The sequence below is a fragment of the Phoenix dactylifera genome, chromosome 9 (assembly GCF_009389715.1).
Source record: "Phoenix dactylifera cultivar Barhee BC4 chromosome 9, palm_55x_up_171113_PBpolish2nd_filt_p, whole genome shotgun sequence".
NCBI lineage: Eukaryota > Viridiplantae > Streptophyta > Magnoliopsida > Arecales > Arecaceae > Phoenix > Phoenix dactylifera.
The window spans coordinates 16304439-16329732 of NC_052400.1; the positions used below are offsets into that span (position 1 = coordinate 16304439).

General features: G+C 45.6%; 1 protein-coding gene across 2 annotated transcripts; it reads left to right on the forward strand.

Moving 5' to 3' along the window:
- Positions 1-91: 91 nt before the first annotated feature.
- Positions 92-24595, forward strand: LOC103696926 (guanylate-binding protein 3-like). 2 transcript variants are annotated; one of them, XM_017841264.3, is made up of 15 exons: positions 92-627; positions 3790-3951; positions 13078-13143; positions 13326-13469; positions 13608-13721; positions 13871-13972; positions 14089-14274; positions 14832-14921; positions 15000-15134; positions 19492-19614; positions 21858-21943; positions 22355-22967; positions 23044-23121; positions 23217-23940; positions 24208-24595. In XM_017841264.3, exons 1-15 carry the CDS (start codon positions 307-309, stop codon positions 24261-24263), a joined length of 3000 nt encoding a protein of 999 aa, XP_017696753.2. In that variant the 5' UTR covers positions 92-306; the 3' UTR covers positions 24264-24595. The 2 variants fall into 2 exon arrangements, with proteins under 2 accessions (XP_017696753.2, XP_008776913.2); XM_008778691.4 differs by having other exon boundaries at positions 23217-24594.
- The last annotated feature ends 699 nt before the right edge of the window (positions 24596-25294 follow it).

The window sequence follows — 25294 nt, forward strand, 5'->3', positions numbered from 1 at the left end:
CTCCCCCGCCCAGCGAGACCCCGACCGCGAAACTTTCACTTCTATTTCAAATCCCGCTCGCTCGTTCGTACGCTATTGCTAAAGAAACCTACCTTTCCCTTTCTCACTTCTTTCCCTCTCTCCACCGCGTTCTTCTTTATTTCTTTCCCCTCCCCCTTCCCCGAGCCCAGAACGAAGGGAAAAGCCAGAGCCTCTACCAAAAAAAGAAAAGAAAAGCCAGAGCTAAGAAAAAAGAGGGAAAGGAAATGCTATAAAAGAAAGCAAGAACCAAAGAAAGAGAGAGAGGAACGGGGGAAAGAGAAGACGATGCAAATGCTTCGGTTCCGAGGGGGCTCCGCCGCCTCGTCATCGTCGTCGTCGCGCAAGGACCGGGGCGCGTCTCCCAGATCCGATCCCCTGAACCCTAGCCCTAGCCCTAGCTTGGTTACTTCTTCTTCTTCTATGCCTTCCGTCACCCCGGGATACGTTGGGCCGGCGAGGCCGCTGCGGCTGGTGTACTGCGACGAGAAAGGCAAGTTTCGGATGGACCCGGAGGCCGTTGCCACTCTCCAACTCGTCAAGGGTCCCATCGGCGTAGTCTCCGTCTGCGGCCGGGCTCGCCAGGGCAAGAGCTTCATCCTTAACCAGGTCTCCTCCCCCCTTTCTCTACCTTTCTTTCCATATGTGCGATTTTCTTGAATTCTATTTCTAAGGTGGTTATTGTTCTTCTTTTTTCTAAATTATAGTTAATGTTGTTATTGGGATGATTTAATATTAATCAGACGGGAGATTTACGTAAGAAATTGCCCTTTCTAAGGAAAAATGACGATATGACCCGTTTTCTTGCGAAATTAGGGTTTTCTCATTTCAATATACTTCTAATCACAGGGCTGCATCTCCCTTTTTTTTTATTTTTTATTTTTTATGTGTCTACGTAATCTTCCCTTCTTCAAGGACGAAATTCACTTTAAATTAATGTTTCACAAAATGACTAATAGAACTTAGTGGGCCCTCTAGTGGCCGGCTGTTGTGGTGGAAGATAGAGTCTTCTGATTATTTTGAAATCAAGTAAGACATCTCAACGAAATTAACTTTTAGCAATGTTCATTATCACCTAGTAGCAATCATGAGAGCTAGTAATTGTTATCTTGGCCCAAGCCCTTAGAAGATCACTAGCAACATTAGGGAGTTCCATGATATGCTGAGTTTAAAATATTCTTTCTTCAAGAATACGGCTTAAACCATTTCGGAGGGGGGTGGGGTGGGGGAGAGTGTGCCCAATTAAAGGAATTCTCTGAAACCCTTTCTTAACCATTGGATTCTTCTGTTTATAATATGCTTGTATGTGCAAGTTGCAAGATGCCAAAAGTTGGAATGCGTTGGCATAGGAAGATATGCAAGTGCAGCAAAAGAAGTTGGCACCTAAAAGTACACGACCTTTTCTAAAACTATGTTATATTTGTGGAATAATCGTTAGAGTTCCTTTGTAAAAACCATACTGTTATAACTTTAGATATGTCTCATGTTATTCCCATTTGAATTATCTAAAGGTCTTTGTTAGCATCCATGATTTCTCTTAGAGGATCTCGCTGTGATGCCCGCGATATCATAATTTCTTGGATTTTAAAAATTCACTGTGAGTTTAAAGTAAAAAGAAACTCATGGATTAATATTCTATAGAAAATTTATCCTATGCAGCCTGATGATTTTGCATTATTACCATGCATGATTCATATATCAGACTTCAAATTCTTATAAAATAAATTTAAGAAGGTGCAATTGGAAGAGCTTTGGACTGCTCTCAGTAGAAAAAAGGCTATTCATAATAGTTGAACATGGATTTAAAAGCAGAAAACAGGTTTACAATACTAATTCCACATATTAGCCTACTTAAGTTGCAAATCAACACAATTTACTCTACAGTGATACGGGCCACTGTGGTCAATACAATAGTATGTACCCTTATAGCTACGCATGAACTACTAATGTAGCTTTTACCAGAGAAGTTGTTGTGGACTGTTAGTCAAATCCTTGGTTTGTAGTGTCCATCCTTCATTGAGATAAAACTCATTTGGTGCTAAAATATATCAAAAGGAAAAAGAAGAAATCTTTATGCTGCATGGTAAATGTTTTTACTATAGAGTTATGGGAAAAGGTCGCGATCAAGTTATGGTGGGAGCTCATGAGTAAAACTTGTTGGTTTTCATGATGGTCTTTTACATTCCCTTGAACATATGGTATAAATGGGGCAAATCGAGGAAAAACAATAATTTTAATCGTATACTGGGCAAAAAGATTTGTTGAGTGAATGGTGTCCATGCTCATCAAATCTATCGATGACATGCAGCAAGCCTCTTGGAGTTGGATGAAGAGGTTTGACCAAGTGCCCAGTGATTTTTGCTTCAATCAAAATCTTGAGGAAGCTTTTGTCGACACTCTACAGGAGGGTAGGAGGTAATGTTGCTACAATCCTGGTTTTGTAATTTGATTGAAAGTTTGCCTATTTGGAATAAGACAACCTAAAGAAATAGTTTAGCTATAATTTGTTGATCCAGTTATCTATAAAGCATTTGAGAGACATTATATGTGCTGAATATTAAATTATCAAAGGATTTGCAGCGAGAAGGATGATCAGGCTCACCCTTAGAATCTTGGAGCAGAAATGAGATTTGTGGAGAAAGATGAGTTTTATTTAGTGTTAGAGGTTCCATAACGAGTAGAAACATGGGAGGCAGTGAGAATTGCATTCCGCTTCCTCCTCTCCTTGGCCAAGATACCATACAGATATGGTATAAATGCAGCGAGACATCCTAACTGAAGGAGCTACTAGCTGTATGTTCCTGTAGTGTCAAGAAAAATCGCGTCGCTGATTCGATTTTGATTATTAGGACAATTAGTTTATGACTTGCAATTTTGGTTTGAACTAGATGTTGCTCCATTAGTGGAGAAGTGTACGGTTGTAACAATAATGGTGCTTTACTGTAGTGCAAGGAATGAATGTGCTACAAATAATGAAGCATGTCCAAAGGAAACATCATATCATCTATTATCGCATTGACAAGAAGAACACTTAAATGTCATTCTAGTTGTACGGAAGAAATAATCTTTGCATTTTTTAAATCTTAGATCACCCCCCAGCCCTATAAGTTGACACTTAGAAGATGCTGATGACAATTCTGGTCGATGCAGAATTTTAATAATCACATTTGTTGTCAGACCAGGTCATTGTTGACACTAGCAAGTAAAAGAAGGCTGCTGTTTAGATTAGATGACTTTGCTAGTAAAAGACTATTTCTTAATGTAGATTTAAACTCCTAACTTTGAGAATCTTTATGACATAAAAGCCCTTGCTACTCTCCATCTCCAAAATAAATGGAATAAATACTTAAAAGTATAATCAATATTGTAAAGTATGCCTATGCAGCCCTTCACGACGTCATACTCCCACACCCCTAGTCGCACCCATATCTGCCCTTGATTCAAGTAACTAAGAGAATGCCTTTTAACTGTGACACCACAACTATGGATATCTGCTCGGCTGTCTCTTCTGTATTCAGTATTATCAGAAGTTTATTTACACATATTTCTGCTTCTCATGCCTAGCTCGATTATTATGTGCTCTACTATTGTCATCTGATTCTTTCTAGATACATATTGGATTCATTATTCAAATTTCTCTATTTCGATTTTTCCCCATTCTTTTATCTACTTGTCAACTATAAATTCAGTTTTACGATGATATATTTCAAGTCAACTTGTTTTGCTTGGGATTCTTGTCTTTAACCAACATTTACATCTGTTATGTGTCAGCTTTTAGGTAGGAGCAGTGGATTTCAAGTGGCTTCCACCCATCGACCATGCACTAAAGGCCTTTGGATGTGGAGTGCCCCGATAAAGCGAACTGCCCTTGATGGAACTGAATACAATCTTTTGCTGCTGGATAGTGAAGGAATTGATGCCTATGATCAAACGGTTAGAAATGATTCTTTTTAGTATTATCTAGTAGTGATAATTAAATTTGGTCTTGGATTTTGTATACATAATTGGATGCTATTTCCACCCATGGGTTTCACTAATATCTTACTCACTCCAACTTTGCTGCTTCCAATGCCTGACACATCAATTCTTGTTTCCTTTAGATTCTCCTTACATTTGGCCAATTCCTGTTTCCTTTAGATTCCCCATACGTTTGGTCTTAATTAGTATATTGGGTGCATGTCCACCTTTGGATCAGGTATTGGAATTACCTAACTGCTGGACGTATATGCTGTGATTGCAGCTTGAGGTTTTAAGGCCGCTGCTTTAGTTGTTGGTTGATGTCATGAACCTGTACCGAGATGGCATCTTTTCTCTTGCCTTTCTCACTTTTATCAGCACATCTGCACACATGTGCTCTCATATACATAAGTATAAATTCCTTTATGTATATGTAGTAAGAAATTACAAATTTTACATGTTACGGGGGAACTTAGCCACCATGCCCCACGTGATCGGCACGCGCGCCCAGGAAGACTACGGCTGCCCCTTGATCCAGCAATCCGACCTCGGGTCGGATATCTTCGGTTCCGCAGCCCGACCCCGAGTCGGCTGCCCCTTGATCCAGCAATCCGACCTCGGGTCGGATATCTTCGGCTCCGCAGCCCGACCTCGAGTCGGCTGCCCCTTGATCCAGCGATCCGACCCCGAGTCGGCAAACTCTTGACAACAACAGACTGTTCTCCTGGGGCACGCCGCGGCCCCCTGCTCCACTACTCCCTGCAACGGCCGTATCCGGCGCTGTCCCACGATCCTCTGTAACAGCCGTACAAAGCGGAGCTCCACTACGCCCTGCCATGGCCGTACCCAGCGCTGCCCCACGACGCCCTGTAACGACCATGTCAGTAGCAACCCCATCGTGCCACACGATGACCAATCCCCAGAAAAACCCCCCAGCCTGATATATATGCGGCTGGGGGGAAGGGGAGGGTAAGCAAGATTTTCCAGAGTATTATCTTACCTGCTACCTCTTCTTCTCTTTCGATCTCCCCTAACTTGATCGTCGGAGGGCCCCCACTACCCCGGTGGTGGTGCGAGGCTTGCTTGCAGATTTTCCGGCGGAAGGTGGAGCGCAACCGAAGTAATTCCAAGGGAACCCCGTTCATACCGCTGTGCCAATCGTTCTCGGTTTGGACCCTCAGCAACAGTTGGCGCTAGAGGAAGGGTCCGGATCTCAGAGCGATCGTAATGGCACGGCGAGGTGGTCGTGGAGCTTCCAATGCTTCCGGTCGCGGGGCCTCTCGCGCCTCTGGCCGGAGGGCCGCTGCATCTCCAACACACTCTCAGCAACACTCCACCTCCCCACCGCCCGCTCAGACGGTCGAAGCCGCCCAGTTCGACCAGCTAACCCAGCAGGTTCGCATCCTCGCGGAGGCGGTGTCCTCCTCAACCCGCGCTCCTTCCTCTCCCATGGGGAGGAGCGCCGGCGCGAGGAGGATTCTCTCGCACGCTCCATTCTGCCGGGACCTTCCCACCGGAGCTGCGCGGGGTCCGAGAGGCGGGCCCGGGCGCGTTCCCAGACCCCCCAGTCCTCGAGGAACCCGCGCTCCAGTCGGTCCCCCTCTCGCCGCTCCTTGTCTCCCACCCACCGGACGCGCTCCCTGGACCGGCGGGTGGACGATCTCCACCGACAACTCCAGGTCCTGAAGGGCCATTCCAAAGATCCCTTCGCCGACTTAGAGATCTCCTCCCAGCCGGCGCTCGCCTCGAGGATCCTGCGGACCCCGAATCCGCCGGGGTTCAAAATGCCGGCGATCGAGCCCTATGACGGGGCGGCGGACCCGCGGGATCACGTCGAGAGTTTCAGGACCCTTATGCTCCTCCACGGAGCATCAGATCCCCTTCTCTGCAAGGCTTTCCCGGCAACCCTCCGTGGCCCGGCGAGGGCGTGGTTCGCCGGGCTGGAGGCTGACTCAATCCGGTCCTTCGACCAGTTCACTCGCCTCTTCGTCACTCGTTTCGCCGTCAGTAGCCGGCGGCGACTGGTCTCCGACTCCCTCTTCGATGTCCGGCAAAACGAGGGAGAAAGCCTGCGGGATTATCTTACCCGCTTCAACAGGGCTACGCTGGAGGTCCGGAACCTGAGTCAGGAAGTAGCTCTTTCAGCCCTGAAGCGTGGCTTCCGGAAGGGCAGACTCACCTTCTTCCTGGACAAACGCCTGCCGCGGAGCTTCCCAGAGCTGTTGTCCCGGGCAAACCAGTATGCGGACGCCGAGGAGGCGGCCGCCCACCGGAGCAAGGAGGCCGCCGAGATCCCTCCAAAGCTTGGGAAGAAAAGGCGGAAAGAGGCACGCCAGAGGAGGAGCCCGACGCCCCAGCGTCGGCGCAGAAGCCCGTCGCCGGCGAAGAACCACGGCGCCCCACGCCCTCGTTCTCCGCCCCGACGTTTCAACCGGTACACCCCTCTCCTGACTCTCCGGGCCCAGATCCTTATGGAGATCAAGGGGCGGGAGGACCTCCCGGCCCCGAGACAGATGCGGAAGATCCCTGGGAAGAGGCCCTCCCGGGCGTACTGTGAGTACCACCGAGACCACGGCCACGACACAGAAGACTGCTTCCAGCTTCGGGACGAGATCGAGGCTCTCATCCGCCGGGGGCGTCTCGGTCGATATGTGAGCGACCGACGTCCCCCCGCAGACCCGCGTCCGGCCGACCCGGCTCCTCCGGAGCCTCGGGAGCAGAATCGACCCGTTGCGGGCGTGATCCACACTATCACTGGGGGCTGCCCCCGGCCCGTGAGGAACGCAGGGGGCTCGACGGAGGCGTCAGGTGCGGCCGTCGCAAAGAGGCAGAGGGTCGGCAATGTAATCACCTTTTGTGATGAGGATGTAAAGGGGGTTCAGACCCCCCACGATGACGCCATGGTAATCTCCCTCACTATGGCAAACTATGATGTAAGGCGTGTTCTTGTGGATAGTGGAAGCTCAGCTGATATCTTGTTTTACGAGGCCTTCCAAAAGCTGGGCTTGTCCAGACAATCGTTGCGCAAAATATCCACCCCCCTCATAGGATTCACCGGCGACGCTGTCCCGGTGGAAGGTGTCGTTGAGCTGCCTGTGACTGCGGGCGTCGCACCCGCAGAAGCCACGGTGCGACTCGGGTTCTTGGTCGTCCGTGTTCCCTCGGCCTACAACGCTATCCTCGGACGACCCGGGCTGAACGCCCTTCGCGCGGTGGTCTCCACGTACCACTTGCTCATGCGGTTCCCCACGACGGTCGGGATCGGGGAGGTCCGAGGTGACCAACCGACCGCACGGCAATGTTTCCTAGCGACCCTCAAAGGGAAGAAGCCCGCAGAAGCCCTAAGCGTCGAGTCCCTTGATGCCAGAGACGAGGTGGCCTTGCGGCAGGGGGAGCCGGCTGAGGGAGTGATCGAAGTTCCCCTCGAGGAAGGCCGCCAGGACCGGGCGGTTCGGGTCGGCGCCAATCTCGACCCGGGAGCTCGGGCCCGGTTGGTGGAATTCCTCCGAGCCAATGCCGATGTATTTGCCTGGTCGGCGGCCGATGTACCTGGGATCGACCCGGAGGTCATTTCTCACGCCCTCAACGTCGACCCGACCCACCGGCCAGTGAAGCAGAAGAAGAGACACTGTGCCCCGGATCGGATCCGGGTGGTCGACCAGGAGGCAGACCAGCACATCGTGGATCTGGAGGAGACTTTCACCACCTTGCGGAAGTTTCGCATGAAGCTGAACCCAGCGAAGTGCGCCTTTGGCGCTTCGGCCGGGAGGTTCCTCGGTTTCATTGTCAACCAGCGGGGTATCGAAGCCAACCCGGATAAAATCAAGGCCATCCAAGGTATGTCCCCTCCGACCAAAGTGAAGGAGGTTCAGGAGCTCGCTGGAAGGGTCGCCGCGCTCGGACGATTTGTGGCAAAATCGGCCGAACGCTGCCAACCATTCTTCAAAGTGTTAAAACGCCCGAAAGACTTCCTCTGGACGGCCGAATGTCAAGCAGCATTCGACCAGCTCAAGGAATACCTGGCGTCTCCTCCCCTGCTGTCCAAGCCGCAAGAAGGGGAGATGCTCTACCTCTATCTGGCGGTCTCCCCAACCGCGGTCAGTGCGGTGCTGGTTCGGAAAGAGGCAAAGCTCCAGAAGCCCGTGTACTACATCAGCCGGGTCCTACGGGATGCCGAGACGCGGTATACGAAGGCTGAACAGATCGCGTTCGCGCTGCTGACCGCGACCAGGAGGCTCCGCTCCTATTTTCAGGCCCATTCTGTCACCCTCTTGACTGATCAACCACTACGACAGATCCTCAGCAACCCCGAGAATGCGGGACAGCTGGTGAAGTGGGCAGTAGAACTCGGTGAGTTCGACATCCGCTACCAGCCTCGACCCGCCATCAAGGCCCAGGTGCTCGCGGACTTCCTCGCTGAGTGCACGGTGCAGGAGGCGGAGCCTAGACCGTCGGAAACGCCCAGCCTCGACCTCCCGACCTGGACGCTTCACATCGATGGGTCGTCGAACCCCGAGGGTGGAGGAGCCGGGCTGGTCCTTACCAGTCCTGATGGAGTGATAGCCGAGTATGCCTTGAGGTTTGGATTTCCAGTGACCAACAACAAGGCGGAGTACGAGGCCCTAGTCGCGGGACTCAAACTCACCGGAGAACTCGGCATCCGGCGTTTGAAGGTTTTCACCGACTCCCAGCTGGTGGTCGGGCAGGTCCGTGGGGAGTTCGAGGCCCGGAGCCCGACCATGCAGAACTACGTCCGGAAGGTGCAAGCACTCATTCCCGACCTCGGCAGCGTCGACCTCCAGCAGGTCCCCAGAAGCGAAAATGCCAGGGCCGACAGGTTGTCCCGCTTGGTGGGCGCAGAGGCGCACAACTTGTCGAGGGCAATCTACCTGGAGACCCTGGATGCCCCGAGCATCGGCGAGGCTGGAGCGGTGATGGCGATTGATCCGGAGCCGTCTTGGATGGATCCGCTCGTCGCCTACCTCGCCGAAGGGATCCTCCCTGAAGACGAAGATCAAGCTCGGCGACTTGTCAGGAAGTCCGCCCACTACGTACTCTATGAAGGGAGGCTGTATCGGACCTCGTTTACCGCCCCCCTCTTAAGGTGCCTCCGCCCCTCGGAGGCGGCCTACGTCCTCGGCGAAGTCCACGAGGGCGTCTGCGGATCGCACTCGGGGGCTAGGTCCTTGGCGCACAAGATCATGAGGCAAGGCTATTATTGGCCTACCTTGTTGGAGGACTCAAAGGGTCACGTACGGAAATGCGACGCCTGCCAGCGCCACGCCAACGTCCAGAGAGTCCCTTCTGTCCCCTTGGCACCAATCACCGCACCCTGGCCCTTCGCACAATGGGGAATGGATATCCTCGGACCATTCCCCGTCGCTTCCGCCCAGCGGAAATTCTTGATTGTTGCAATCGACTACTTCACCAAGTGGGTGGAGGCAGAGCCGCTGGCTACTATCACGGAGGCGCAAGTCCGGAAGTTCGTGAAGAAAAACATCATTGTCCGATTTGGGGTACCCCGGGTCCTCATCTCGGATAATGGTCGACAGTTCGACAACAAGCATTTCCGTGACTTCTGCGAGGAGTTCGGGATCGAGCATCGGTTCACATCTGTGTCGCATCCCCAAACCAACGGCGAGGCCGAGGTGACAAATCGGACAATCCTCCAAGGAATTAAGGCGCGAATCGGTCGGACGGGGCAAGCTTGGGTCGAAGAACTCGAGAACGTCCTTTGGGCGTATCGGACCACGCATCGGACCCCTACCGGGGAGACGCCTTTCAGCCTAACCTATGGCACGGAAGCGGTTGTCCCCGTGGAGCTCGGACTCCCCTCGCCCCTGGGTGGCCGCGCACCGACCCGAGGCCAATTCGGAGCAACTCCGAGGGAACCTGAACCTCTTGGAAGAAGCGAGGGAAATGGCGCAGGTCCGGATGGCGATGTATCAGCGGAGGGTGGCCCGATATTAAGGCTTATCCCCCCACGATCTCCTAAGCGTCGTTCTCCTTAATTGTATTCTTCGTGCAGGACACTCCGGGCGGCATGTATCCCGCGGCCCCCGTATCTCCGCATGCGCCCAGGCCGCATCCGCCTCGAAGAACGCGCGTATCGCGGCCGCTTAACTGGCACTCCTCGCAAGCAGCAACTGGCCGGTCCGATTTCCCAGGTAACGCCTCAATTAGCATTTAATGGCCTTCTGGTGTTCCCCAGGCGACGCTTCGAGAGGAGGAGAAACACGATCGCAGCTGGCCACGGAGAAACCCCGTCGAGCGGCAAGTGATAGGCGCGCGACCAATGAGCGGAATTCCCCGAGGCTCGGCCCTCGGATGCCAGGCTAACCCGATGATCATCCCGGGAGCAGACTAGCCTGAAGCCCCGACCGGTCGCCTCGGCTTGCGCCAGCCTTGGCCGATCAACGAGCGGAATTCCCCGAGGCTCGGCCCTCGGATGCCAGGCTAACCCGATGATCATCCCGGGAGCAGACTAGCCTGAAGCCCCGACCGGTCACCTCGGCTTGCGCCAGCCTTGGCCGACCAACGAGCGGAATTCCCCGAGGCTCGGCCCTCGGATGCCAGGCTAACCCGATGATCATCCCGGGAGCAGACTAGCCTGAAGCCCCGACCGGTCGCCTCGGCTTGCGCCAGCCTTGGCCGACCAACGAGCGGAATTCCCCGAGGCTCGGCCCTCGGATGCCAGGCTAACCCGATGATCATCCCGGGAGCAGACTAGCCTGAAGCCCCGACCGGTCGCCTCGGCTTGCGCCAGCCTTGGCCGACCAACGAGCGGAATTCTCCGAGGCTCGGCCCTCGGATGCTAGGCTAACCCGATGATCATTCCGGGAGCAGACTAGCCTGAAGCCCCGACCGGTCGCCTCGGCTTGCGCCAGCCTTGGCCGACCAACGAGCGGAATTCCCCGAGGCTCGGCCCTCGGATGCCAGGCTAACCCGATGACCACCCCGGGAGCAGACTAGCCTGAAGCCCCGACCGGTCGCCTCGGCTTGCGCCAGCCTTGGCCGACCAACGAGCGGAATTCCCCGAGGCTCGGCCCTCGGATGCCAGGCTAACCCGATGATCATCCCGGGAGCAGACTAGCCTGAAGCCCCGACCGGTCGCCTCGGCTTGCACCAGCCTTGGCCGACCAGCGGAAGAATTAACCCTCGGATGCCTGGCCTAGCGCCGGAAGAATTTCCTGAGGCCTAACCCTCGGATGCCCGGCCTAGCGCCGGAAGAATTTCCTGAGGCCTAACCCTCGGATGCCCGGCCTAGCGCCGGAAGAATTTCCTGAGGCCTAACCCTCGGATGCCTGGCCTAGCGCCGGAGGAACTTCAAGAGTCAGGAGTCGGCGAGACGCTACCAGGAGTTAAAAAGAGGAAGGACGAAAGTGAAATGAGGAAACACTTTGTTTGCATTAACTTTCGTTGCATCAGGGCCGAGACCCATACAACATGGCAAAACGCCAACATACAAAGAAAAGAACAAAGAAAAGTACAGAGAGTCAGCTTGGAGGAACCCCTGGGTCTGGAACGGCGAGCACGTCCGCGAAGGGAAGGGAGAACGGCTCCGAGAGCGTCAAAGGAGGAGCGAACGAACAGTCCGACAGCAACGGCAGCAGCACAAGGGAGAAACTCGAGGATGCCTGTGAAGAGAAAGGCGGACGGGGGAGGGCCCCCGGTTAAATAGGCAGGAAGGCGGGTGACGCCTCGGTGACGCCAGAGGACGCCTGGCTGCCGAAGGATCGTTCGCGCCCCAAAGGCGAATCGACGCCATTAAGGAAGGATGTTCGCCGAAATCCGCAGACCGTCAGATCAGCGACAACCGCCATACGCCATAAAGAAGGTGGGGAGCTCGGAGCGCGCGCGCCTTTCCGAGGGATGGCGGCAATCTCGAAGCGTCACTCCCTTCACCCGTTTCCCTCCTGGTTCCAGGCTCGGAAGTGGGGGACTACTGTTACGGGGAAACTTAGCCACCATGCCCCACGTGACCGGCACGCGCGCCCAGGAAGACTACGGCTGCCCCTTGATCCAGCAATCCGACCTCGGGTCGGATATCTTCGGTTCCGCAGCCCGACCCCGAGTCGGCTGCCCCTTGATCCAGCAATCCGACCTCGGGTCGGATATCTTCGGCTCCGCAGCCCGACCTCGAGTCGGCTGCCCCTTGATCCAGCGATCCGACCCCGAGTCGGCAAACTCTTGACAACAACAGACTGTTCCCCTGGGGCACGCCGCGGCCCCCTGCTCCACTACTCCCTGCAACGGCCGTATCCGGCGCTGTCCCACGATCCTCTGTAACAGCCGTACAAAGCGGAGCTCCACTACGCCCTGCCATGGCCGTACCCAGCGCTGCCCCACGACGCCCTGTAACGACCATGTCAGTAGCAACCCCATCGTGCCACACGATGACCAATCCCCAGAAAAACCCCCCAGCCTGATATATATGCGGCTGGGGGGGAAGGGGAGGGTAAGCAAGATTTTCCAGAGTATTATCTTACCTGCTACCTCTTCTTCTCCTTCGATCTCCCCTAACTTGATCGTCGGAGGGCCCCCACTACCCCGGTGGTGGTGCGAGGCTTGCTTGCAGGTTTTCCGGCGGAAGGTGGAGCGCAACCGAAGTAATTCCAAGGGAACCCCGTTCATACCGCTGTGCCAATCGTTCTCGGTTTGGACCCCCAGCAACATTACATATTTATTAGAGTCTAATTGAAAATAGTCAATATTTCTGCGAAAGACATTGATATATAAGTAGTCCATCAATATAAAGTGTCATTCTAATGAGGCAGCAACCTATATTGACCTGTGAAAGACATTGATATATAGATAATCCATCAAGATATCTAGTAAGGCATCAACCTATATCGACCTTTCTGATACCCAGCAATACAGGCTGGTGCATGATATGCATATCAATTTGATGGCCACTTTTGCAGCACAATATGTATGATTTTGCATCTCAGACTACTGGATGGATCTTATCATCAATTTATTCTTCGTTTTATAACTTGGATGTTTAATTTTCATAATGCTGATGAAGGCTCTGTTTTTTTTATTTATAAGAATAGTGATTCTTGTGTTGACTTCATTTAACTTTTCCACCCTCCTTGACAGGGAACTTACAGCACCCAGATATTTTCCCTGGCTGTTTTGTTATCAAGCATGTTTATCTATAATCAGGTAAAGATAACTTATATGAAAACAGATTCAAGTGGAACTTAATTTGCTTTTCTGAATGTGGAGGTCTTCTCACTCTTTTTCTATTTTTTTCTACTTCATTGTGAAGTGAGTAGGTTAGTTTTCTAACCAGGTATATAGCAATTACTTGCTTATCTGCCTTTTGATTCTCTTGGTTTCTTCAGATGGGTGGTATAGATGAAGCGGCACTTGATCGTCTCTCTCTTGTTACTGAAATGACTAAACATATTCGTGTTAGGGCAACTGGAGGAAGATCCGCCACATCTGAGCTTTGGCAATTTTCACCAGTCTTTGTTTGGCTGCTGAGGGTAATTGTGTTTGATGTTCATCATATTAAGCTGACGGTTTCCATGCTTGTTATTGAGAATCAATTTTTTTTTTTTATTGCTTGCAAGATTGTTTTCCTGTTCAATGAGTGATGTGTATTATTATTTTGTGACTTATAGGACTTCTATTTAGATTTAGTTGAGGATAACCGTAAAATCTCTCCACGTGATTACCTAGAGTTAGCCTTGAGGCCTATGCAAGGTGGAGGGAAAGATTTATCTGCAAGGAATGAGGTATCATGCATATGTCACTTTACTTCACTTAAATGCCTTGGACAAGGCGAAAATGACAGCCTGCTATTGCTTAATTCTATCTATTATTCTATTCACTGTTTTCTTTTTGGAGTTGGTATGCTGATTCTTCAATAAATACTATTTAATAGATTCGAGAGTCCATTCGTTCTCTTTTCCCTGATAGGGAATGTTTCACACTTGTGCGGCCATTGAATGATGAAAATGATCTCCAACGCCTTGATCAAATCCCTGTGAGTCTTAAACTTTGCTTTATTTAATTTTTTATACATTATTATTTATTGTATTCAATTGTAGATTGCCTGTTTCCAACCTCTTATCATATTTGTGATCTTTGCTCATCGTGCAGTTAAACAGATTAAGGCCCGAATTTAGAGCAGGTTTGGATGCATTGACAAAGTTTGTTTTCGAGCGAACTAGACCAAAGCAAGTAGGGTCTACTGCTATGACTGGTCCCATTCTAGCTGGTATCACACAGTCATTCTTGGATGCCATCAACAATGGAGCTGTGCCTACGATATCCTCCTCATGGCAGGTTTGTGTAACTGTGAAGGTTATATGTCATCGCAAATTTAGTTTTGCTGTTTCTTCTCTTTTTGTGCATTTTGTCATAATGTCATTTTATGTTTCTACCAAAGTTAATCAAGGGGAATGGTGTAATGCTATGCTTTTTTTTTTTTTTTTTGCTTTTTTTTTTTTTTTTCTTGCACCCTGCGGTGCCCCGGGGGGGGGGGGGGGTGCCTGTTTGGTTCTAAACAAGAGTGCCTCTGTTCACTAGCGCATGTGTTGTTGCATATCTTGTTGGCTGAATCCTGATGCTTGTGTATAAGAAATTACTACGTGTAAAAATGCATATGATTGTTCTTGAATCAGCTAGGAGTTAACAATAGGATCAAAAAATTCCTTGAGCCAGACACATTGATATGACCTCAAATGATTTTCTTGGAATTACTGATTTTCTACATTGTGCTGCACTTATGTTGTTAGAACTGTGGTTTTCAACAATGAGGATGCTAATAGGTGATCAAATGATATGAGCATACATGCACCATTTCTTTGAAGTGTATCCATTTATGCTATCTTGCTCTGCAGAGTGTGGAAGAAGCAGAATGTCGTAGGTCATATGATTCTGCTGTTGAGGTTTACATGTCATCTTTTGATCGCACAAAACTGGTCGAGGAGGTAAAGTTAGAACATCATATCAGATAGGTATTGAACTTGCTGGTGGACATTACTCTTTAATAACTTTATATGTTTTAGGATATTTTAAGAGAAGCGCATGAAGATGCTGTTCAAAAATCACTTGCAGCATTTAATGCTAGTGCTGTGGGGTCTGGCTCAGCACGCATGAACTATGAAAGGCTTCTTCACCGCTTCTTCAGAAAGGCATATGAGGTGAGTGTTTACTCTGTTCTTCGGCCTTGCTGATAACCATCTCATCTGTTCAGTTCTTCATGCACTGCAAGCAAACTATGATGGAAATTTATCTACACTTAAATTTTTGCAGTATGCTCTTGCTGACGTCTGTGCTCTACCTGTTTAAAAGCAAGTGTCCTTTTTATAATCTGTTTGCATTTTGTTGGCATGTCTATTCAACTACTTTTGTAACTTGTGTTCTAAGATCCAAGCAATGATGGGTTTGATGCTTTTGGCCTAGCCTGTATGGTGATACTGAAATTGCCTGAATTTCTGGTTTTGGTAAAACACATGTAGGTATCTTTGAATTTCATCAGGAAGCATATTTCATCTATATTATGTCAGCACTTTCCATCTACCATGAGCCCCTCTGTGGATAGTGCACCCCCTCAGCTGTCGAGGTCTTCCAATTTTTGTGACAATTTCAAGCTTCAATAAGAATTCATGATTGTGATCAGAACGTACAGTTCCCTTGTTTTTACATTTGATGCTTGTGATGATATAACCTGAAAGGTTTTATGGTAGCGAAATTTGTATACTTTTGGCTCCAGTTGGTGTCTGCTTTATGTTCCTTCGAAATTGGAGCCATAGTCTTCACTTGTAGCAAAATTCAAATGTTATATAAAATTCTAGTGTTTCTTCTGAACTGTGGAATTCTTTGTTCATCAAAACTCATTCATCTGCATATGTAATGCCTTCTTCACATTCTTCTGCAATGTCATGACTGCTGTCTTTATCTGTCTTCCATTGCTCTGTGTAATTTGGATAGAAATTTTATCTTTGATGTAGGAGAAAAGCTCAACCCAACTCGAGACAGTTGAAACACTTAAATTGTTGCCTATATGAAATCTTACTTCTTGTTTAGATCCTTAAAGAGCCACCCTGCTGTCACATAACTTAGGTTGTCTTGGGGTTGTTGGTTATCTTGGGATTGGTTTATTCCAAGTGTTTTTAATAGCCCATTTCCTTGTCCCCTACTATTTGGCTCTAATGTACACAGTAGATTTATTGCCTTATACAGAAAACGGCTCTTCGTACCAGTCTATCGAATTAACCTTCTTTAATGCCCAACTTGGTGACTTAACTTGTGATAAAATTGGTGAAAGATTTCCAGTATTTTGGTTCGTCCCATTAACAGTACCTTGTCACCATATTTATCTGTGCGTTGAGTCTTGACCATGATATTTAGAAGTGGCTGCTAATGTAACCATTGATGCCTTTTTATAATTTCTTGAAGCTGATGTATTTCACACACACACAAACACAAACAGTCATCATGGCACACAACACCAACACAACTTGCAGCCATCCAGTCATGTACACAGGAAACACTTATGGTCGTAAAGGCACACAATTTCTGTGCCTTGGCACCTTAGCAAGGTGTATGGAATGCATGCTTTTTGAGCACCCCAATGAACTTGTCTTGCCCTTTGGAAGGCATGGCACCAAGGCTGCACCTTGGGCAAATCTTGTGGCATGCTTTTGACAGCAACTCAGCTTGCTTAATTAATTCATTCTGCGACGGTAATAATATAATTTTCTCTTAAACCTGTCTCAACCATAGTTTAACAAATGGATAGGAGATGAAAAAAATGATGTTATGAGCTGCACAGTAGAGTTTTATTTCTGCGGAATTTAATTGGGAACCACATGTTCTGGTCAGGCAATACAAGTTGATTCTACTTAGTTTTGCATCTCCTGAAGGCAGCCAATAATATGGATTTGGATTTTTTTATATCTCCAAGGTAATTCCCATGGCATCAGTGACAGTCTATTAAGCACCTATCTTTGTTTTTAATTTTTTGGACTAACCATAGTCCACCTAGGACTTAAGCTGATAAACAACCAGACCTGGTATTGTTTCTGAAATACAGCCATCTAGGTATTTGCAGAAATCCCTCGAATTAGTAGGGGTCTTGCAGAAACTTTAGAAAACTTTGAACTCCTGTTACAGGCTTATCTAACTTGCTGAAAACTTTGCCATCGACTCTTCAAAAAGTTTCGCCAAAAGTTTTTTTTTGGTGATTTTTCTTGACTTCTTAAAATGGCATTCTTTTATGAATTTTTCAGGATATTTTGTATAAACTAACTTTACTTTGGATTTTATTATTATTCTCAAAGTTAGTAATTTCAATTACCTATTTATGATAATTTACAATTATTTCTTCATTTTTTAAACTTTAGCTTTTTCCCAAGTCTCTTGAGCTTTTGCTGAATTACTAATATTGGCTGCTTGGTAAATTAACCCCAAGTTCCAACTTCATATGGTGTACATAAATTGAATTATTGAAATGTTGTATGCATGTCTGTTGTTAATTGAGGGGAATAGTCTCCGTATTGCTGTGTTGTAATTTAATATTTGTGTATTTATGGGGATTTTAACTCTTCATAATGGAATATCGAATAATTTCTATAGCTTCGTCTCATGTTGGCTTATTTGTTCAATAGTGTTTACATTAGATATAGCTATATTGGGATCCGAACAACTTCCTTAGTCTCTTAATGTGAAATATAAAGGCTATCTAGGGTTTTAATAAACTGAAGATCATCAAGGTAGGTCCTTGTGAATATTTTTGGTGTACTTTCATTTTTTTAATTAAATGACTTCATTAAACTAATTAATAACGACTTTAATCCTTCTAGTGATGCAACTCCACCAAGCCACCTTTAATATAACCTGCATGGCGCTTGAGTATATATCAATAGGAGAGGTATACCTCCTATCATCTGTCTATTTCTTTGTTCCATTATTACTAGCAGCAACTTTTATTCTTGCTGTTTCTATCTGTCATTTTTTGATATTTCTTTGCATACTTTACAGAGGCACATACAATATGTATTTGATATGTGTGTGTCTATATGTTTATATATGATTGGGATTTGGGATTATAAAAAATATAAATAAATCTATCTCATCTTATAAGCTTAAGCTTTTGGAACAAGTGGTGATTTCAACTTGGTATTAGAGCATAGGTTTTGAGTTTGAACCCTGTCTCCGCACTCTTTAACCCCATTATTAAAAATTTCATATGTTGGGCTCACTCATTAAAGGAAAGTCCGGCCCAAATGTGAGGGGGATTGTAAGAAAATATAAAATATATCAATAAATCTACATCATCCTATGAGCTTAAGCTTTTAGGATAAATGGTGATTTCAACATGATATCAGAGCAGAGGTCCTGAGTTCGAACTTTGTCTTTGCACTCTTTAACCTCATTATTAAAAATTTTACATGTTGGGCTCACCCATTAAAGAAAAGTACGACCCACATGTGAGGGGAAGTGTAAGAAAATATAAAAAATATAAATAAATCTACCTCATCCTATAAGCTTAAGCTTTTGGGATAAGGGGTGATTTCAACAGGGATGACCTAGGATCTCAAAATTTTTCGCTGGCCTAATCGCCTGCTTTTGCTCCCTACATTGACACTCAGGCATGTTATATCATCTCTTGCTATTTGCCCATTTCTGCAATTCACCATTGCTGTTCTTCACCTTCCAAGATATTGCCCATGCCTACCCTCCTGTGACACCCATAAGCAATTTTTTTTAGAATTAAGCATGACCACTATTGATGTCATTGCCTCCCAAGGTATATCCAGAACCTGGAAAAAAAAAAGCATCTTCAATTGATTTCTGATCTTGTATTGATTATATTGCCGCCGTTTTTATTATCTTGTCTTTAGGATGACTATAAATTCTACTCATGTTATGGAAACATAACAAAACACTAATCTAGTCCTTCTAAATTCATAAGAAGACCAATTCACTTGTGCTGATTCATCATCTAATTCAAGAAGTGTGTCAGATCAACTTTGATGAAGTGAGATCAACCTTTAATGCTTAAATCTCGACATAACAAATCTCGGGATGTTGGTCGTCGGATATACTATTAATGTCAGAATTACTTTCTTCTCTTCAACTCTGGTGACAGCCATGTGGAAGCTCAAAGCTATGGAGATCAATTTCGAGCATTAGGACTCTAAGAAGACTGAAGAGAAAAACTGATGCTCCAGTTGTAGTGGAGGGCACTGACTTTGATACCATATGTTTTCTATATTAATTGATTGTAACAAGTTTTGAATTAATCAAAGACATATCTGACTACCTGATGATTCTAAAAAAGAATCCAGGAGTGTTACTACAACTTTTCTTAAGGTTAACTAGGTCACCAATTGGTCAACAGGGTTTGCAACCCTCTATCTTTTCCTTAGAGCATTATTGATTTCATCAGTTTGCAACTGCAAGGTAATGCATCTAAATATCTATAAGTGATCAAGTCCTGCTTATAGGGGATTTATTGTATATTTCTCATTGTTGATTGGATGTTGATTGCAGGATTACAAAAGGACTGCTTTTCTGGAGGCTGATTTGCAATGTTCAAACACCGTACATAGCATGGAAAAGAAGCTACGAGCAGCCTGTCATGTTCCTAGTGTGAAACTTGATAGTGTGATTCAGGTAATAACATTCTTATTGTGGTAATATACATCAGCTTGTATATATATGTGCCTTTACATACATGTTGTGCACAAATATTTATAACAAAGCTACATCCTAGAATAGGAATTCTTGTTATCGTAGAATAATACAAGGCAATACATTAATAATTATTAAAGAATAATATGCAATGTTTTTAGTCTAGGTAGTTACTGATACAGGTCAGGTTGGTATTGTATCTCCTTGCACCAACACCTGACAAGCTGGTGATTCAAGACAGCAGCTATAGCATATATAGGTATGGGGGTGTCCTGGGCCTCCTTACCACACCCGAACTGTACTGGGTTGGTATGCTACATCCCAAACCAGCCATACTGCAAACACTAAGGATAAATATCAAGCCTTACGCCAGCTCTCTTGGCTCTGTTTTATGCATCTTTCTTAACCAATCATTCTTGTTAAAACCCTTATATATTTTCATGCTGAACTTTTGCAAATCTCTTTTTTAAAGCTTCAAGCTGTGGTATCCCTCCTCTTTGCGGTCTCAAAACACTTTCTAGATCTCTCTTCCTTGGTGTCTTATTCTTTGTTCCATATGTTTATACCGTCAGTTCACAGATTCTCTTCATTGAGGCAACCATAGAATTGCTCTAAATTTTTCTTTGTTGCCTAAGTTTTTCTTTTTTTTAAAAAAAAATATCGCTGGCCTAAATGTCATAAGTTATGCCCTAAAATCATAATCGTTTTCATGAACTTTCTGTTATCACTCCTACCTATGGTTTAGGTTTTTATTTTTGGTGGGGAGAGAGACATGCAGAGAGAGAGAGAGAGAGGGAGAGAGAGAGAGAGACCAACTCGTACTAAATTACCTAGATCCAAATTTTTGGAGATGCACCATCCAAGAATTGAACCCAGAACCTCTGGTTGCTAAGCAGAGGGGTTGACCACTGAGACAAGCCCCATTTCAACTGCTTATAGTTTAGTTGTTTGAAAATTACTATGATTTTGTAATGTTTATTTGAATGCCTATATTTTTTATTGATAAAACTTGCTGCAAATGATAGATGGAAACAGCTTGTGTGATAACCTTCAGCATCAGAGAAAAACCAAAGTCCAGCATTAGGAGAGCTGACAATTATCCCATTCTTCAACCAGAAATGTATTCTGGAGATCTGCTGTTTTGTTTGCGGTAAAGAATACTAGTTTGTAAGAAGTTATTTTGTTTTTCTAAGCAAGAAATGCAGTTGGTGATAATGTCCCGCTTGAAACAAAGAAAGCAGCATTTATGATTACTCATGTTAACAAAACTTGTTTTGAGTGGTTTGATTTAATCGGCTGTGTGTTTCATTCTATTTGGTGAAAATCCAGATTTGGGAAATGTGTGGTGTTTGACCTGGTAGTCACATGCACTAATCATTTTGTCATCAAATCAAGAGTAGATAATATGTCACAGTGGCTGTAACAGGGGCAGGATTTTATCATATGCCAATAGCTGCAGGAAGTTTGTCGCAAGGCCGATTGGCTAATGTATAACCACATATTTATTATTATTGTCTATTAGGTATTTTACCTAGGTTAGTGGTGACCCGTCAATTTTGTGCTGGTCCCTGATGTCTCTGCATTTACTAGCAACTCTATCCAACCTCTTTTGATGATGTTACTATCAGGTTTGACGTATTTTATCGTATGTTACACGGTACCATCTATGCCAATGTTTGGAAATATGAAGACATTTGCATGAAAATCGCGAAAACTATGGCTTAGACTATGTTTGGTGATGGGTGTTCGGCCTTGACTCTTGAGAGTGTGATTTCCCCTTCTAGGATACAATAGAGCAAAACTGCCAATAAATCTCAGTATTTTCAGTTGATATATCTTTGTTCCTAGTATGTCCCTTCCCTTTCATTGAATTATTTTAGCCATAGCTACTCTGTTGAATCATGTGATTAAAAACTTGATATCTGTTTTGAGTTATTACTTGAGGTGTATGAACAATTTCTGACTCGGTATGCTTTTGTTACATTAATTTGATGATTAGCATCCTGTAACTAACACCATGACACGTGTAGACACCTGCATCTGATAGTTTATTCACTTTACTTTCTAATTTAAAGTTATGTACACATTGCTCTTGGCTTTTTCTTCTAGTAGTTTGTAATTACTCCCAAGCTCCACATAGTTAAAATTACTGGGTGCTTCCATCATTGAATTGTCCAAGGAATTCTTTGTGTTTAAAGATTATGATGGTAACATAATCTCTGCAGGTCCTGGAGAGTCTGCTTTCCGAGTATGAGTCATCTTCTCATGGTCCCAGCAAATGGAAAATTTTGTCTTCATTTTTACGGCAGTGGTATGTCTCTGCCCTTGTGTTTTTGCGATAATGTTAGCTGAACTAAGTTAATGTTGATTGGGAACAGCCAGTTTTTAGACATTGGGCCAGATACAATATTATGGGCAGAAGATTGAGTCAGGTTGGGTTGTGCCAATTGGTTTGTTGTCCGTATTTTTACCCTTTCTGGTGGTGGGGTTAATGCTGCCGTGATATGTGCAACTCTAATATGGCACAGTTCTATTAGCATATCCAAGTTTTAAACCTGATGCAGATCTGATGGTTCCAAAGTTTTAATTTAATATGTTTTCATTGCCAAATGTTTTCTAAACTTTGGATTTCCTAAGTTTTACTGATAATCTTATACACTCTTGATAATTATATTATTCTTTTTACTAATTTTTGTTTTTTTACCATAACTTTGTTTTGCAGTTTGAGGGGGCCCATATTGGACCTCTTTAAAAAGCAATTAGATCAAATTGAATCAGAAAGGAGTGCCCTTGCATTGAAATGCCGCTCTAATGATGACAAAGTGGGGCTGCTCAAGAAGCAGCTTGAGGCAAATGAAAAGCACAGAGCTGAATATTTGAAGCGCTATGAGGAAGCTATCAGTGATAAGCAAAAATTTTCTGTTGAGTACAACAGCCGTATTGCAAAGTTGCAGAGCAAATGCAGCACACTGGAGGAGCGTTGTATGAGTATTGCAAAAGATCTTGATCTTGCAAGACAGGAATCCTCTGATTGGAAAAATAAGCATGACCAAAGCAGTTTAGAGTTGAAGGCCGAGGAAGATAGGTTTAAAGCTAAACTTGCAGCTCTGGAGTCCAGGTTAAGTGCTGCTGAAGGGAGATTGGCTGCTGCTCGTGAACAGGCAGAATCTGCTCAGGAAGAGGCATCAGAGTGGAAGCGAAAGTATACTATTGCTGCTGGGGAAGCCAAAACAGCTTTGGAAAGAGCAGCATTAGTGCAGGAGCGCACTAATAAAAAAGCACAAGAAAGGGAAGATGCACTAAGGGCGGAATTCTCTGCCCAGTTGGTGGAAAAGGTCAGTCATCCTTTCTTTTGCCTTTCATCCTTTCCTACAAATTAGTTCAATCCTTATATGTTGCTGTCAATGATAGGAAGAGGAAATAAAGAGCTTGAATGCAAAGTTTGATTCTACCGAGAACCATACAAGTACCTTGGTTTCACAGCTGGAGGTAAAATTTAGGTCTTCAGAGAACTTTTGCTTTTTCATTTTTCTTTGGAATGAAACCTGCATTTCTTTTATTACATGCAACCAATTTATCTATAGGCTGCTCAGAAGAAGTTGGAGAGTCATAAGTTGGAAACTTTGGCCTTCAAGGATAGAATGAAGAAGTTAAATTCAAACTTGGATTCTATGAAAGCTAAAGCTCAGTCATATGAGAGGGAAGCCAAAATACTGGAACAAGAAAGGAACCATCTACAAGAAAAGTACGTTGCTGAATGCAAGAAATTTGATGATACGGTAGAGAGGCTCGAGGTTGCTGAAAGGGATGCAAAGAGAGCTATTGAGTTGGCTGATAATGCTCGGGCAGAAGTAGTTGCTGCTCAGAAGGAGAAGAGTGAAGCGCAGCGGTCGGCAATGGAAAGATTAACATTAATTGAAAGAGTTGAAAGACAGGTTGATAGCTTGGAGCAAGAGAAAGTGAAGCTGATGGATGAAGTAGAGAAATTGCATCAGTCTGAAATGGATGCCAGGTCCAAGGTTACAGTACTTGAAAGAAGGGTTGAAGAGAGAGAGAGAGAAATTGAGGATCTATTGAGTCGGAGCAATGAACAAAGGTCCAACACAGTCCAAGTCCTTGAGAGTCTTCTGGCAACAGAACGTGCAGCTCGAGCTGAGGCCAACAGCAGAGCAGAGGCCTTGTCCTTGCAGCTACAAGCTACTCAAGGCAGACTAGATGCACTCCACCAGGAACTGACGTCTGTTCGTCTAACTGAGACTGCACTTGATAGTAAGCTTAGGACTGCATCTCATGGGAAACGGTTGAGATTAGATAATTACCGGGGCACAGAATCTGTCCATGATATGGAGGTTGATGAAGGGCTTGTAAGGGGTAGAAAGAGATCCAAGAGTACTACAAGCCCCTTAAAGATTACTCAGGCAGAAGATGGTGGTTCTGTTTATAAAGGAGAAGATTACACCCAGAGCCAGGATCATCAAGAAACTGGGTCTGAAGACTATACGAAGTTCACCATTTTAAAACTGAAACAGGAACTCACTAAGCATGGGTTTGGCGGACAACTGGTGCAGTTGAGGAATCCTAACAAAAAGGAGATCGTTGCTCTGTATGAGAAGCACGTCCTCGAAAAGTAGCCACTTTATCATATAACCATTTGGTGACTTAGCATCAAATACAGTGTGTGGTTTGTTCAGAGGGTATGGAATCATCTGAACTTGCAAAAATTGCCCTAAATAGAGTTGTTCTGTAACTATAGAGCCTTTTATAATTTAAAATTAAGAGCCATTAGTCATGTTTTAAATGCCATCATGCCCTCATCGAATGTATATTGACTTGGACCCTGTTGATTGATGGTTCATTGGTTTGTTTAAGCATCTCTATAGAAGTATGCTTGTGTATTTTCCTGGTTGGTTTCTCAAAATTGGAAAGGGTACAGTTTATTGGTTTTAGTACATATTTTTCCATCTATGACCATGTTTAATATCAGTTCATTTTGATCTATGCAATACTGACATGATCCGTGGACAGAGATAGTGTAGTATCTGAGGAGGGAAGTATCTACTTGATAAAATGAGATTATTGCGCCTCAGAGCAGCTTTCCTACTCCTGTTAGTAAAAGTCTGGTGCAGATACATCCGAGGCACTGAAAATTCTTCTGCTGCAGAATTACCATGTAACAATCTCATTCCTAAAGAATCCTGTGGTAATAGTTTGTTTCGAGCTTCAGTTAAACTGATCTTGCATGGATTATTTTCTGTGTTATTATTGTTTTAATGATCCTTAGCGTAATTATAAATTTCGCAGAGCATTTAAAGTGGGCTTGACCGAAGGTTATGTTATTCTTGCTTGTATCAACTGAAGGTGGCTCCTTAGCTTCTCTGGCTAATAATCAGTGACCTGGTTAATGATGCAAACTTTCAGTCTGATGGTTAATTTTATTTATCTATGAGTTCTAGCAATAATTAAGTAAATTCTGCAGCAGCTGTTCCATTTTATAGACAGTCGTTCCCAGTGAAAATAGGAGATGTTCCAGAGCTTCCTTTCTGATGAGAGCATTTCATGATTCTTAGGTCAGGGTATTTAAATGGGAAAAGTTTAAAACAAAGTTTCCTGTTGGATGGATTTGTTTATCCTGAAGTACAGTTCTAGGGAGAATACGGCAGCT